Below are 15308 nucleotides of genomic sequence, written 5' to 3' on the forward strand. Positions count from 1 at the left end.
TTATTTTTTCACGATTTTTATTTCTTATTTTCGTAAACAATCATGAATGAGATCAATTACTTATTAGGACAATCATAGAGGACATTTATTCTGTCGATGTCACTCTTACTGAGCCTTTTTTTGACGTATGGCTCAACCAGCTGTATACCACTTTGCTTTGCTATCATGGTCTTGGATTCATAGTCTTTTGAAAATGCTTTCTCTCCGTACAACATGAGGGAGTCATAATCGAAGCTGTTAATCAATCTCTCTTGACTAGGTTGCAGTTTTTTGAACTGATTTTCAAATTCTGAAGGAAAAAACAGTGCAATATCACTTGCAGAAAAAGAAATTATAAATATACTTGATTAAATTTAAGGCATTTAGTTCAAAACTTAATTCACTCTTGTTTCAGAAAACTTACAGGTGACGAATATTAAAGGTTCTATTATCTCTCCCCCTTTAATATATAGTTTTAGAATTCTTATAAAAAATTAATTCTGCAGGTCGAAATATTCAAGTGAATAAAAAAAAATCCCTATCAAACACTTGTTTCTTTTTATCTTAAATATTAACCCATTGGCGCACAATTTTTATTAGAAATATTTTTAATACTTTATGCATTATTTTGTATTAATTTAGATTAAAATGAACCAAAAATATTATATTTAGCATTTTAATAATTTATAGTTATGAAATACATCATAAGACACTGGTGACTTTTTCTGCATTAAAGGTAAAATCTTCCCTACTCGACTTACTTCCAAACAATAATTTTTCTCTTATTTGTGGTTATTCAAATCTAAGAGAAACAGTTATTCGTCCTTAAAATTTCGCTAACTTACCGAACTAATAATTGATAAATTTTTGAATATGAATGAAGGGAGAAAAAAATTTCTAACTACTTTATTTTAGATTTTGCATTTTAGTCCAAATATGATTCCGATAATATAGCAGATTCTTTAAGTAACTATTAGACTGGTTTTTTGTAATTAAAAAAAAAAACGAAATATATTTTTGTTCGTTATTAGAACGCCAGTAAAAAAATATGAAAGAGATGTGCCAACTACTTCGATTTTAAAACTTATCTTTCTTTCAGCTTAAAAAATTAAGAATTTTAGGGGATGTAAATTAATACCCTTGGCGTACATTTGTTAATTTTTAAAATTTTAATTGAATGCTTCCTGCTCCTGAAAATTTTCAAAAGTTCGTTTTTCTTAGAATCTGCTTTCTTGGACATTTCCCCTTCTCTTGATCTTCGATAATTAATTGATATTAATTTTAATAAGAAGGAGATTGTTCAGCTAATATGTGTCTTACCATCCATAATGTTATCCCAAACTATAGTGAGGTAGTCGTCTCTGTCTGATCTGTTCTGTTCATGAGTAAATCCAATTGCGTGGTTCAACTCATGAATGATGGTTCCCAAATGGTAACAACCGTTCCCTAAGGATAGTGGTTGCGCTCCTCCAGTTCGACCCCAATGGGAATAGCACCTGCAGATCAAATGAAATGTGCAGCATTCTTTTGTGAAAAGTAATGGGTATTAAGGTTTCGAAATACAGTTCAAACTTTTTTTCCTGAGTAAATAAAGTGCATTTTTTCTAAACTAAACAAATATTTTATTAAAAGTATTTGTTATTCTCATTCATTATTCGTCATTTATATCACTGATTTACAGAACATACAATTTAAAAGTAAAAAAAAAATTTTTAACAATACAAACCTGTTTTGGGTGCTCAACTTAACATTACATTTTGTTTTTCTGAGCAAAAAACTGGAATACTTAGGAAGTTAAAATTACTCAGGTGGATTGATAAATGTACAGAAATTAGGATGAAATAAAAAAATAATATTCAATAATTTGTTCTAGAATTATCAGCTGTTATACTTGTTGGAGAAAATGAAATACGGGTTGCTCTACAGGCAGGATGCTCTACAGGCGGGTTGCTCTACATTTTGCTTTCCTGCGCAAGAACTAGAATACTTAGGAAGTTAAAATTACTCAGGTGGATAGATAAATGTACAGAAATTAGGATGAATAAAACAATAATATTCAATAATTTGTTCTAGAATTAGCAGCTTCTATACTTGTTGGAGAAAATAAAATACGGGTTGCTCTACAGGCAGGATGATCTACAGGCGGGTTGCTCTACATTTTGTTTTCCTTCGCAAGAACTAGAATACTTAGGAAATTAAAATTACAAAGGTGGATAGATAAATGTACAGAAATTAGGGTGAAATAAAACAATAATATTCAATAATTTGTTCTGGAATTAGCAGCTGCTATACTTGTTGGAGAAAATAAAATACGGGTTGCTCTACAGGCGGGTTACTCTACATTTTGCTTTCCTGCGCAAGAACTAGAATACTTAGGAAATTAAAATTACTTAGGTGGATAGATAAATGTACAGAAATTAGGATGAAATGAAAAATTAATATTCAATAATTTGTTCTAGAATTATAAGTTGCTATTCTTGTTGTAGAAAATAAAATACTTGTAGCTCTACAGGCAGGAATGCGGCTAAAGAGATAAAATTTGATATGCTGAAATGGCTATACTTTTTATGAACTAAGGATAGGCTTTTTTTTCCGTTCAAAATTGCAATTAGCCGGAAAGTTATTGTAGTATTATTGCAATAAGTATTTATTGCACATAGAGTTTTTCTGCGATAAGATTTAATACGCAAAGTCTATTACACTTAGAAGCTTTAAGTTACGAAAAGATATGTTGTACAGAAAGTACAGGGAGTATGACGGGAGAAAAAAAGAAGTTTTGGTAGTTCGTTGGAGAATTATTAACTGATAAAGTTGCATTAAAAAATACTACGCTTGGTCGATCGTTAGCCCGCTTAAATGCAATTACGGAGCTACAATTACATGTGCTGAAAAGGCTATTTTTATTTATGAATTTAAAGCGAATTTTGCTTTGAAATTAGCAAGTAAAAGTACTAATTTGTGATTTTCTTCAACTTTTTTGCTTTAAATTTTGATTAATTATCCATTTTTTAGAAAACTTTTTCTCCAGCTCTCTGGGAAAAAGGTTTTCCACAACAATGGATAAATAATCAAAATTTAAAGCAAAAATGGTGAGAGAGTAAGAGAGAGAGGGAGGGATAAATGGTCAAAATTTGAATCAAAAAAGTTAAGGGAGAGCGAGATGGGTGGATAAATAATCAAAATTTAAAGCAAAAATGGTGAGAGAGAGAGAGAGAAAGAGATAAATGGATAAATAGTTAAAATTTAAAGCAAAAAAGTTGAGAGAGACAGATTCTGACTAACTAAAAAGTATACTTATTTATTGTTACACATTTTTTCGTTTCTTTCACTTTTACTCAACTTTGGAAATATCTTGCAATATATTTGGTAGAATTTTTGAATTACGATGTTACGCAATAGTACAAAAACTATTTCAATTTTGTAACAAATCTGCTTCATTAATTATGTCATATCGCTGATAATACTAATCTCAAAAAAAATACAAGTATTTACCCATTTCCAGAGAAAATGTTAATGTAGTCAGATTCTTTTGTTTGTTTTACAAAAGTAATGCATGTTTTAGATTCAATATTCTTCATTGCTTGCGAAATCGTAATATTTTCGTAAAGCGTATCTAAAATAAAATTCACCAATAATTATAAAATTCACTTAAAATAGCTGGAAATTTATTTGTTATTAAAAGTTATTAAAATTACTTATATTAAAATAGTATTACTTATACTAATATATACATGTAAAGACTTGCTGATTTCGGTGAATAGCTGGTCCACCTTTTTAAGTAAGTAGAATTTCGAGTATTTCAAAATTTAAAATCGCATAATTTAAACTCAAGACAATATGTAACTATGACAAACTAATATTGCTTAAGTGAGAATGGATTAAAGTTTTGCCTCTTACATGGCATAATGGTAAATTTGTTATTTAAAGTATTTATTACAACATATGCTTACGTAATAAAATATGATCATTATCTTTACGACGCCTTCAAAAAATCAAATTAGTAACTTCGTTAAAATTAAACTGTGCATTTATTTGCTATCATTAATTATGTGAGCCGGTTAAGAAAAGAGTTTTTTTGCCGAAAATTAACGTACTCTTATAAATTTCTTTAAATTAAAAAATGCACTAATCTAAAAGTAAACAAGACATTTTATAGCCACAAATAAACTCTGAAAAAAAATTTAGCCTAATGGCTCTGCTCAAGAACTAGAAAGCAGCACAAGTAAATAAGAATTTGCGCTAAAAAGTGGATGAATAGCCCAAGGAACCCAAAATATTTTATTAAAAAAATAGAAGCAGAAGGAACCACGAGGAAAAAAATTAAATATCCTTAAATCGCGCCAAACTCATAGTTTAAGTGCAGAAGTAAAGTGTGCAAGTACGTAAATAACTACCACTACAAATATTAGATACGAATTCAATAGTATATAATGCCTGTAAACTTAGCTCAATCTTGAGGTGCCTTTTTATAGATGATGGTTGACACTGTCGATAACTGCATTCCCCTATTGGTGACCCGGGCGTGATACGAACTCGCCAACATCGCTGGATAGTCCACATCTAACAGTTGATTTGCTCACCAAATATCGCTCAAAAATCTAGTGAAGTACATATAATTCCTTCGGCCAATAAATAAAGGAAATAAATAATGGACGAAAAAAATAAATAAACAGCATAAGTCAACTAATGGTATTCGTTCATCGAATTCCATCAGAGATAAAATTGTGGAAGTAGAGTAATGTGGCGTAACTACCAGTACAAATATCTAATACTAATTCATTGGTATATAAGACATGAAGAACTATTTTCCTTATGAGGTGCCTTTTGATAGATAAAGGTTGGCAAAGTGGATGATTATTATCACTTACTACAGAGAAATATGCACGATAGCACAAGTTATTGAAGAAATAGTCTGTTTCACCGTCAGTGGTATTATTAAACAAAAATATACTTATTCTTATTTGTCCAAACGGCATTTCAATTTCAGGACTTTTAAATATTTTAATGCTAACAATTAATAATAATAGTCAATTGTTCACATATTTCTTGATCACGAGTTAATAAATACTCTAACTATATGTTATCCTTTAAATGAAAATATCATAAATAAAAAAAAATCAGTACTTATCTGTTATTGGTTCCACGAAGACAAGTTCAAAAGTAAGTTGAGTGGGGATAGTAGTTATGGACTATGCCAACCTTCATCTATCAAAAGATACCCCCAAGTTAACATATCTTGTATACTAGTGAATTACTGTTTAATAATGGTAGTGATAGTTACGCCACAATACACCCCAACAGAATTTTATCATGGATGGAATTCGATGAACGGATACAACTAGTTGCCGTATTTGCGAAAGACCAGGGAACGCTCACCGAATTTTGAGTTTTTGTCGTGAGAGCTGCATTAAGTTCACATTTGTGGGAGTAGTCTCGTGTGTGCAGGATCTTGTTGAGTGTAATTGAGCTTGGGAGGCTAATAACGCAGTCACAAATAGCAAGTCAACTGCTCAACATGGACCATACATCGAAGTGGGCGTTAATTTGGATGTAGGCGAGTCAGCCATGTGGGGAGATAATTATCAGCAATGTCAACCTTTATTAATAAAAAGAACACCCAGATTGAATCGATTTAGCATGTTTTATATACTAGTTACTTTTTAATAATCGTAGTACCTACTACAAAATAATGTTTAATACTACTGTTCAATAATCGTAGGGGAAGTTACGCCACACCAGATTCTGATGAACGCAGGTCACCGGCTATCCAATAATACGTGCATCGAATATTGCGGACATTATACAGAACGATAATTATCGAACACTGCGAATGTTGCTAAATTTTATTTGGGTGCAATATTAAGAATAATCGGTAAAATATTGCGATATAGATTGGAAATTGCATCGAGTGCTAAAATTTGTACTCACTTGGTCCTTATAGCGGATAAAAAGAAGATGAAAGGTTGCTTGTAAACAGCAGGTCACCCCAAGCTTAGATAAATTATATATTTAAATACACACATTTAAGACGGTTTAGATCCTGGGTCTTAAGAAAAGAAAAAATCTTCCATGGATCAAACCCACTCTAATTACCAACTAAACGTACCAAATAGGGTGCCTTGGGATATTCATCCACTTTTAGATGCACCTGGATAATTTTTTTTTAAATTTTTTTCCGCTGTATAAATTTACTACTTCAATTACTCTTATTTGGCACAGTTTTTATTATTATTTTTTTTAATTTTAAGGCAATAATTTCGTCATCATTTTAAAATTGATTCAAACGCTTTGTTTATTTTTTTTTAAATATTTAAGCTATAGCAAAAGTGGCACTAGACATAGTATATATTTCGGACATTTACCAAAGGTCTAGATATACTAGGTCTGGTTAAGTGTCATTGCCCGGTATATCCTACACTGATGTTTTTTTAAGGTCAAGTGCCATTGCCCGGTATACATTTGCTCGGTATACCCTACACTAATGCTTTTTTAAGGTTCAGTGCCACTGCCCGGTATACATTTGCCCGATACTCCAAGCACTGATGTTTTTTAAGGTCAAATGCCACTGCCCGGTATACATTTGCTCGGTATACCCTACACTGATGTTTTTTTAAGGTCAAGTGCCACTGCCCGGTTTACATTTGCCCGATACTCCAAGCACTGATGTTTTTTAAGGTCAAATGCCACTGCCCGGTATACATTTGCCCGGTATACCCTACACTGATGTTTTTTTAAGGTCAAGTGCCACTGCCCGGTATACATTTGCCCGATACTCCAAGCACTGATGTTTTGTTCTAATCTATCGTCAGTAAGTATTAAAATATCGAATAAATGTAATTATATCCACGAATGAATTAATATCAAATCGGATATAATAAATATTTCAGACATTCACCAAAGTGACTAATTTGATTGTCAACATTCACCAATGAAAGTCAACAACCACCGATTTCGGCCATTAACAGTAACATGCACATCATTTACATAATACATCAGGACGATTATTTCATACTTTTGCCTAAATAGCATCCGGCATTTCAAAAAATAAAAAACAATTGGTTTTGTTGGCGATGATCTCGTAAGGCGATGAAGAATCATGCATAGTACAGGTAAAGAAGATATTAACCTCGAAGGAAAAGTGGATGAATAGCCCAAGGAACCAAATCTGGTGTTCCCCCTTCTCGAGTTATTAACAAACATACATCTAGACAAATTTTCGCTTTTATACATATAGAGTTGTTACCAATTATAAAATTTCATTAAATTTCCTGTAAAATATTATGATAAAAATACTTACATAATACAGGGTCGATTCTGTAAGGAATGATACCTTGTGGCCATAGCATTCTTTTTAAAGGAACTCCATTTCTATCCTGATGATTGAGAAATAAGCTTAAAATTATTCTAATTGTTGCTATATTCAAAAAGTAATAGAGTATAGCTATTTTCAAAGATAAAAAATAGTTTTAAAAAAAAAATATATATATATATATATATATTCACATAGAATATACATATGGTGGTTTTTGAATTCCAAAATAAATAAATGTGGACAGAAATGAAGTACTTTATTACTTTATAGTGTATATATGCATCGAAAGCGAAAAACTCGAGGCATCAAGCGTTTCACCTCTGGTGTAATTATTTTATTTTCTAGAGCGGAGAAGCAATTTTAATTATTTGAAGAACTTAGTTTAAATATGATATTTAATTCACTTAGCACCAGAATATATTTACGAAAGAAGACAAAAATATTTTTTCCCAAATGCATACTTTCAGGCTGACTTGTATTTTTGATGGAAGAATAATATCAACATCTATACACATGAAGTTTATCGAAATCTAAGCCTGTTTAATATATGCTTGAAATACACCATACTTTTATTGTACTTGATGAGTATCTCATACCAAAAACTTCTCAAAGTTATTGCAAAATTAAAGAAGACTTTCTTTAATTATTTAATGCTAATATTATTATTACATTCATATTTAAACAAATTTTAATATTTTTCATTTTCTATTTTTATTTCGATATGATACAAATTTCGAAATAAAATCATAAACGTAATAAGGAATAAAAGAAATAAAATAAAATATAAAAGAAATAAAATTATAAATGTAAAAATACACACGCCATAAAAGTCCATTTTTTTGATCACTGAAATATCAAATAATAAACAAAAACTTAATTCGAGTAACATTAATTCTGAAAAAATAAATAATTACTTTAAAAGAATTGAAAGATGCTTCTTAATAAATGATAGATGCACTTTATCATTCCAGCTTTACTTTTACGATAAGCAAGTTTTTGTTGATTTCGATCCTGCATTTACTGCAGCCAATTTTTTGATTCAATGGAATCTTAAAATATTTTNCAGTGTACCCGTCCTCCTTTGAAGTTAACCCGTAGCTTCTAAATAATAAATAAAAATATAATCTTCTTTTATTTATTATGTATATACTTTGTATACTTATAGTCCTTCATCAGTTTTGTTCATTAAAATAATCCGCCATTAAATTGAACGCAACACTATATATGTGTAACAATAAATTTAATAAAATAAACAGAGTCTAAGCACTAATGCTGCAATTTTAATGACGACTGGGTACTTTTCCATTGAAGGTGGCTATTAAAAATCCCCAAATGATTGTGAACAAATTCGTGACCAAAAAGGCAACCCTTCACCTGAAAGGTCAGTATGAGAAATGCCGTGGTCAATTTCACTTAACTTAAAAAATATCAGTGTTGGGTTGTTGTGCACCGGACAAACGTATACCGAGCAGTGGTACTGAACCTTGAAAAACATCAGTTTAATGAAACTTAGCAATGGCAATCACATCCCTTGATTAACCATAGAATCAAAAAACATAAACAATGCTTATTGTTTTCTTTAAATATTATTTGTGGTGTTTAATTTGGCGAAAACATTTAACCATCGCAAACGGAATCCTTTAACGGAAGAGTACCCAAAATTGATGTGAACTACAAGTTTATTTAACGTGTACGGTGTACTAGTTTATTTATTTATTGTTACACCTATGTAGAATTGTGTGCTCATTAGATTCAGGGACTTATAAGACCTTTTCAAGTTACGAGAACATATAGCACACCAAGACAAAGACACATCCAAGGATGCGGTGTGATTTGAACTCCCTACCTTCTGGGTAGACATCTGGAGGAACCGCTCGGTTAAAGATGTCCTTGTGTAGTGTCTGATATCAACGAAAATAATAGGTTGTTAATCATTTGATTAAATATTGTTCTTTAATAGCAAAATTAAAGAAAGCAGTATTTTGCTCTCGTCCTGGAAAATTATTTTATCGTTGTAGTTCATTTGCGTCGCACTAGAGCTGCACAATTGGCTATTGGCGACTGTCTGGGAAACATTCCTAAGGATGATCCGAAGACATGCCATCCCGATTTTGGCCCTCTGCAGAGAGAATGGCACCCCCGCTTCGGTACCCTGATGACCTGCACGCGAAGTCGAGCACTTTACAGCAGAACAGTTTAACGAAAACCAATACCGCACATCCTCGGTCCCTTCGCAGACTGATCCAAGTGGTCACCCACCCGCACACTGACCGCAACCAGTGATGCTTGACTTCGGAGATCTGCTGGGAACCGTGTCTTAACGATCAGTCCACTACCGGACGAAAAATTATTTTATACATTCAGTTTTTATTCATTATTTTCTAAATGTAATGACGTATTTATAGAATAAAGTAAATTAAAAGAATGCTTACTAAAATATACTACTTACGAAAATATTTTCAACACCAGCAATGTCACCTTGAAACAGATCGGGGTTTTCCATCGGGTGTAGGAGGTGACCCCCTTTAAAAATGTAAAGAAATAAAAAAATTCATGGGAATCGAAACAACAACATACATTGTGACAATTTTTTTAAGCAATTTACTAAAATTTAAAAGTGTTCAAAAGAATTTTTTTTAGTTCATTTAATTATAATTTAAGTTTATTTTTAAAGTAAACTGAAACAGTAAACTAAACTTCTTTGACTAACACAATCATTTTAGAAATGAAACTAACACTTTTGAATTGTTTTTATTCCGTTTACTCTTGATAGTGTGTAAATTTGAAATAATAAATCAGAATTTCGTGATACACAGAAAGTCAATAATATTCGTCACGATTAAAAAAATATGACTATCAAAGCAACATATTTTTTAATAAAATTAGCTGAATATTTTTAAAATATTTTATATAAATATTTAATACTGTATTTATTAGTTTTGAATAAATGTTGTTTTTATTTTTTTAGCATGTGTTATTTAAATTCCTTTTAACAAGTGTTATTTAAATATTTATGAACATATAGTACTTAAATATTTTTGACGTATGTTTTTAAATCTTTCTGAATACAGGTTATTTAAATATTTTTGACGTATGTAAATTGCAAATTTTTAGCATAGGTTATTTTAATATTTTTGATAATAATTTAGTTAAACAATTGTGAACTTGAGTTATTAAAATATTTTTGACCTATGTTGTTTAAATATTTCAACGCATGTTATTTATTTTTATAAGGTGATTTCCGTATTTCTAATAATTGGATGACATTATAATTTTTTTTAATTTATTTGTTTTTAAAACAAAGGAAATTATATATGTAGGAAACTTACATGCTAAACCGAGTAGACATAAGAATATACAAATCTTCATGATAGATGGTGCTTTCTTTACTCCTAGGAAGCAGGTACCAACTTTTTTTTTAAAAATTTCTACCTTTTTTTAAATTTTCAATTATTTATTATCTCTCAAATATGAGAGCCAGCAGCTGTTTCATTTGTTTTTATCCTTTTGACGTAGAATTTGCTTTGAATATATTTTTCATACTTTTTACATTATTTTGTATCAATTTAGGTCAAAGATACGGGAAAAGTATTATATTTAGCATTTTAATAATTTGTGCTTATGAAATGCCACATGAAACACTGTTATCATTTTTTGAGTTAAAGATAAAATTTTCCAAACAGGGCTCACTTCCAAATTTCAAATTTGTAGTTAATTAGGTCTAAGAGAAACAGTTATTCGCCATTGAAATTTATTTAATTTACGAAACCAATAATTGGTAAATTTTTGAATCTGAGGGGGAAAAAATAAAAATTAACACAACCTTTTTTTTTTGGATTTTATATTTTAGTACAAATATAATTCCGATAATCTAGCAAAATTTTTTTAGCAACAATTATACTTTTTTATAATTAAAAAACACCAAAATACATTTTTGCTTGTAATTAAAAAGCTAGAAAAAATACATATAAGAGGGACACTGGTGTCTTATCTGCGTCAAAGAGTTAATATTCCAGTCGATCATGGTTTGGCGCCTCACCTCAGCGCCAAACCATGTAGCGCCTCACCTCAGAGTCCCCTCGCAAAGCCGAACATCTCAATCGATGGTTCCTGTCCGTAAGTTAATTATTCGAGCATAACCGGCAATTTGGGTCAGCGAGAATGCCGATGCAGCAGAGGTGGTTCGGCAAGCAATCATGGCCCACCGCAAGTATGGATTCTGCAACAGCTTTATTGCTGGGCTTATCGGCAATACCCTGTTCTAAGCTGTTCCTCCAACTTCTTGAAGAAATTCGAGAAGTGAGCAACGCTTTCCAGTTTTGTCTCTAAAAATGTTTGATATAGAGTTTTGCCGAATGAAAGGATTTAAGAGTGCTTGGCTGTTGAATTATTTGAGTGCCTTTCTTAGCCAGCATATCAGCCTGTTCATTGCCGTAGATATCGCTATGTCCTAGGATCCATTGGAGTGTTATTTGTCGCCCTTCTATCGTCAAACTCTCCAGGAGAACCTGGCAATCCTGGATAGTCCAAGAGATAGGGATTTCACGAGATCTAATAGCTTGAATGGCAGCTTTGAAGTCAGACAGTATAACTGTCCTATTGTAAGATCTGGAGAAAATTTGGGTTAAAATAATATTGCTTCATGAAATTACTTTTCTTTTCCGAGTTGAACTTTTGGAACCATACTTCTCCAAAAAATTTTTAAACATAATCCATCTAAAATAGAGAACTGTGTTTGAGTTTTTAACTTTAAATAACGTCAGATTTCGATAACAATTTATTCTCTCATTTATTGATGGTGACCCCTAATTTTCGTACTATTTTTTTAATTCACCTTTTACATGAATTCGAAACATATAAATTACAAATCGTGATTAATGAATAGCCTGTAACAGTATTCTATTTACCAGTATATAAAAAAAAATTTATAAATTTCAGAAAAAAAAATTTTTATGAATTAAAAAAAAATTATTTATTAATGTATTAAAAAATTTTAATATGAAAAGTTTATGATTTATGTAAAAAAAAAATAAATCGATTAACTATAAATTCCTATTATTTTAAATATTGTTTCATATCGTTTTTCTTAATGCATATTTTTAAGTGAATAAAATTAAAATGAGGGAAATTCGAACTTTTCTGTTGATGAAATATCGTTACTTATTACTCATTATGTTTTCCCAAAGACTGGTGATGTAATCGTCCCTGTCAGATCTACACTGTTCATGATCGAATCCAAAAGCGTGGGTCAACTCATGAATAACAGTTCCCAATGGTTCACAGCCATCCCCTAAGGAATGTCACATATTCATTACAACATATGTCATCTATTCATTACAACATATGTCATCTATTCATTACAACATATGTCATATATTCATTACAACATATGTCATATATTCATTACAACATATGCCATATATTCCTTACAACATATGTCATATATTCCTTACAACATGTCATACATTCATTACAACAAATGTCATACATACATACAACATATGTGATATACAGTAGAACATGATTATTTCTCTCGTTTGAACAGTATTTTATTGTTTATCCCAGAAATCAGGGAGATAATTGTTTATTTCCCTGTTTCATTAATAAAAAAAGTAGCTTGTAATATTTATTTTGTTTCTTCAAAAAAATTCTTTCGACCCACATAAGGAAATTCCAAATTTTTTTCTTCATTTTTTTAAAGATAGACGTAAAATTAATTAAGGAACACTTATTTTTGGTAAAAAAAAAAGGAATATATGATTAAATGCACAGATTTCAGTGATGAAGACTTGTTGAGTAAAGATTGTGGAATTAAATAAAAGTAAATATTATATAAATGTTTTGTACTATTACGTAAATTATTGACGTAAGAATGCTTCGAAACATTAGATAAACTTCTGGAATAATGCTGCATATTTAAAAATATTCGGCCAAATCATAATCAATTTAAAAATATTTATCTCTTCGAAAATTTATATAATCTGTATCTGAACAGGATTAACAGGGACATTTAAGACGAATATAACAGGTGGTGAATCTCACATAACAGAGATATTAATTTACTTATAAATTTTAAAAAAAAATTGGTACTTGCTTCTTAGTAGTGAAGCAAACATCATCAATCATGAAAATTTATATATTCTTAGGTCTACTTGGTTTGGCGTGTAAGTTTTTTTTATAGTTTATTTTGTATTTAAGAGAAGTAAATTAAAATTTGTTATAGATGCTATCTGATTATCGGAAATCATTGTATAAAAATATTTAAATTACGTCAAAAAATATATCAGTAACTTAATTTCAAAATGAGAGCAAAAACTGAAAAAGTTGTGATCTTCTTATTACGATTACTGGTTATCCATTGGTCAAATGCTTTTTCCTTCTGGATTGACTCCGTTAAACATTTCAAATCATGGGTTGCAAAAACTGTCTCAATTCATGTTTCTCGTCGGATTGGTTTTTAAATCCTACCTAAATACTTTTCCTTCTTCACCATTCATATTTATATTAAAATCATCGTCAAGACAGTCATTGTAAGTTAATAATAAGAAGAATGTAAAAATTCTTTAAATTATTACCATGTAAATACATTAAAAATGCCTGCTAGTGAAAATAAAAATAAAAACAGCAGCTGTCTCCATAGCAACGCATGCAATGACGAAGCATGCGCACTGTTTACTATTACTCTTGAACATAGTTGAAACATGTGGCGACGTCCAAATCAGTTGCGCGCGCCATCAAACCCTAAACGACATGCCAATGGGTAATGAGATTTTTTTTTTTAAAAGGCAACTAATTAATAAATAGGCACTGGACAATTCTACGAAATCACGCACTGAACTAAAAGATATATATTGACACAGTAAAGCTAAAATAATTCCAATTTTTCTTTATTTCTTTTTATTTATGATCTCCCGGTCATTTAATTAAGCGAAACATGTTTATAGTTGTTCATCCCATCAATTAAAAAATTAACTTCATTCTGAATCAATAAGTATGGAGCTATTAATCGATGCCAATTCGTGATAGCCGAAATTTACCAAAATCAATTAATTTTCTCGCGTACTTATCCTTTTCGAGGACTTGTAACTGACCTTTTCCCACAGTACCTATTTTCAAACTGCATAGTATAGATTGAGTTTTAATAAGTAAAAATATATTAATAATTCTGTACCTATGTTAGTATATTTCATGCATTTTAAATCTACAGCAGTTACCACAAACTACAGCAGTACCAGTATTGCGTATTATCTAAACTAATTAAGCACCATCGGCGTCAATAATAGTATGGTAATTTTTTCACTTTTCTCCGAAACGAATTAGTACTATTTCTGCCTTAATTTTGATTTTTAATAAATAGATTTTTTTTATTTCAGTTGGTAAGGATTTATTACAAAAATCATTTAATGATCGTTAGAGTCAATAATAGTATGGCCTTTTTTTTACGATTCTCTTTAACGACTTAGTACCATATTTCCTTTAATTTCGCTTTCTTTCGAGCCTATTCTGATTTTTTTAGTTCAAATAATTTCTATTAGCAAAATTAATTAAGCACTATTGGCGTTAATAATACAAGTAGTATAAGGATTATTTACTGTTCCCTTAAATGAATAAATACCATTTATTAATTATTATTTTTTTTGTTGCTTTTTTGTACATATCTTATTTTTGGTTCAATCACAATTTATAACGATAATTAATTAAGCTTTATTAAAAGCAGTAAATGTTTGGCAGCAGTTTATGATTCACCAAAATGAATAAGCACAATTTCTCCATTAATTTGGTTTTTTAGTAAATACTTTTTTTAAAATTTCAATAATTACCTAATACCAAAATTAATCAAACATCATTAGAAGTCAGTAAAAGTAAAGCCATTTTTTACGTTTTTCATAAAGGAATTATACTTCGTTTTTCATCAATATTTCTTTTCGGCATATACTACGTATTCAGCATACATATGCTTTTTCAAAGTTAAGTGCCACTATATATATATATATACATGTATTTATTTATATATATA

General features: G+C 30.2%; 2 protein-coding genes across 2 annotated transcripts in view; one reads left to right on the top strand and one right to left on the bottom strand.

Annotated features, from left to right (window-relative positions):
* On the bottom strand, positions 1 to 10776 carry LOC107441052 (astacin-like metalloprotease toxin 5). Its single transcript, XM_016054187.4, has 6 exons — positions 10621 to 10776; positions 9741 to 9814; positions 7277 to 7352; positions 3472 to 3592; positions 1300 to 1475; positions 1 to 289 (listed from the first exon to the last, which is right to left on the bottom strand). Exons 1-6 carry the CDS (start codon positions 10658 to 10660, stop codon positions 57 to 59), a joined length of 720 nt encoding a protein of 239 aa, XP_015909673.1. The 5' UTR covers positions 10661 to 10776; the 3' UTR covers positions 1 to 56.
* A 2540-nt stretch (positions 10777 to 13316) lies between these two features.
* The window catches only part of LOC107441051 (astacin-like metalloprotease toxin 5), an 11480-nt gene continuing 9488 nt past the window's right edge, over positions 13317 to 15308 (top strand). The window contains exon 1 of the mRNA XM_016054186.3: positions 13317 to 13455. Within this exon, the coding sequence (XP_015909672.1) occupies positions 13416 to 13455 (40 nt within the window). The 5' untranslated portion in view covers positions 13317 to 13415. The remainder of the gene's footprint in view (positions 13456 to 15308) is intronic.

The sequence above is a fragment of the Parasteatoda tepidariorum genome, chromosome 3 (genome assembly GCF_043381705.1).
Source record: "Parasteatoda tepidariorum isolate YZ-2023 chromosome 3, CAS_Ptep_4.0, whole genome shotgun sequence".
Classification (NCBI taxonomy): domain Eukaryota; kingdom Metazoa; phylum Arthropoda; class Arachnida; order Araneae; family Theridiidae; genus Parasteatoda; species Parasteatoda tepidariorum.

What these genes read in the sequence shown, in the direction of transcription:
- LOC107441052 (XM_016054187.4), bottom strand. Translation starts at nt 10,660, where the DNA reads ATGAAGATTTGTATATTCTTATGTCTACTCGGTTTAGCAT. An exon ending in CTGGTGTTGAAAATATTTTC is followed by an intron (nt 7,353 to 9,740) that starts GTAAGTAGTATA and finishes CTCAATCATCAG; the next exon opens with GATAGAAATGGAGTTCCTTT. An exon ending in TTGGGATAACATTATGGATG is followed by an intron (nt 290 to 1,299) that starts GTAAGACACATA and finishes TTTTTCCTTCAG; the next exon opens with AATTTGAAAATCAGTTCAAA.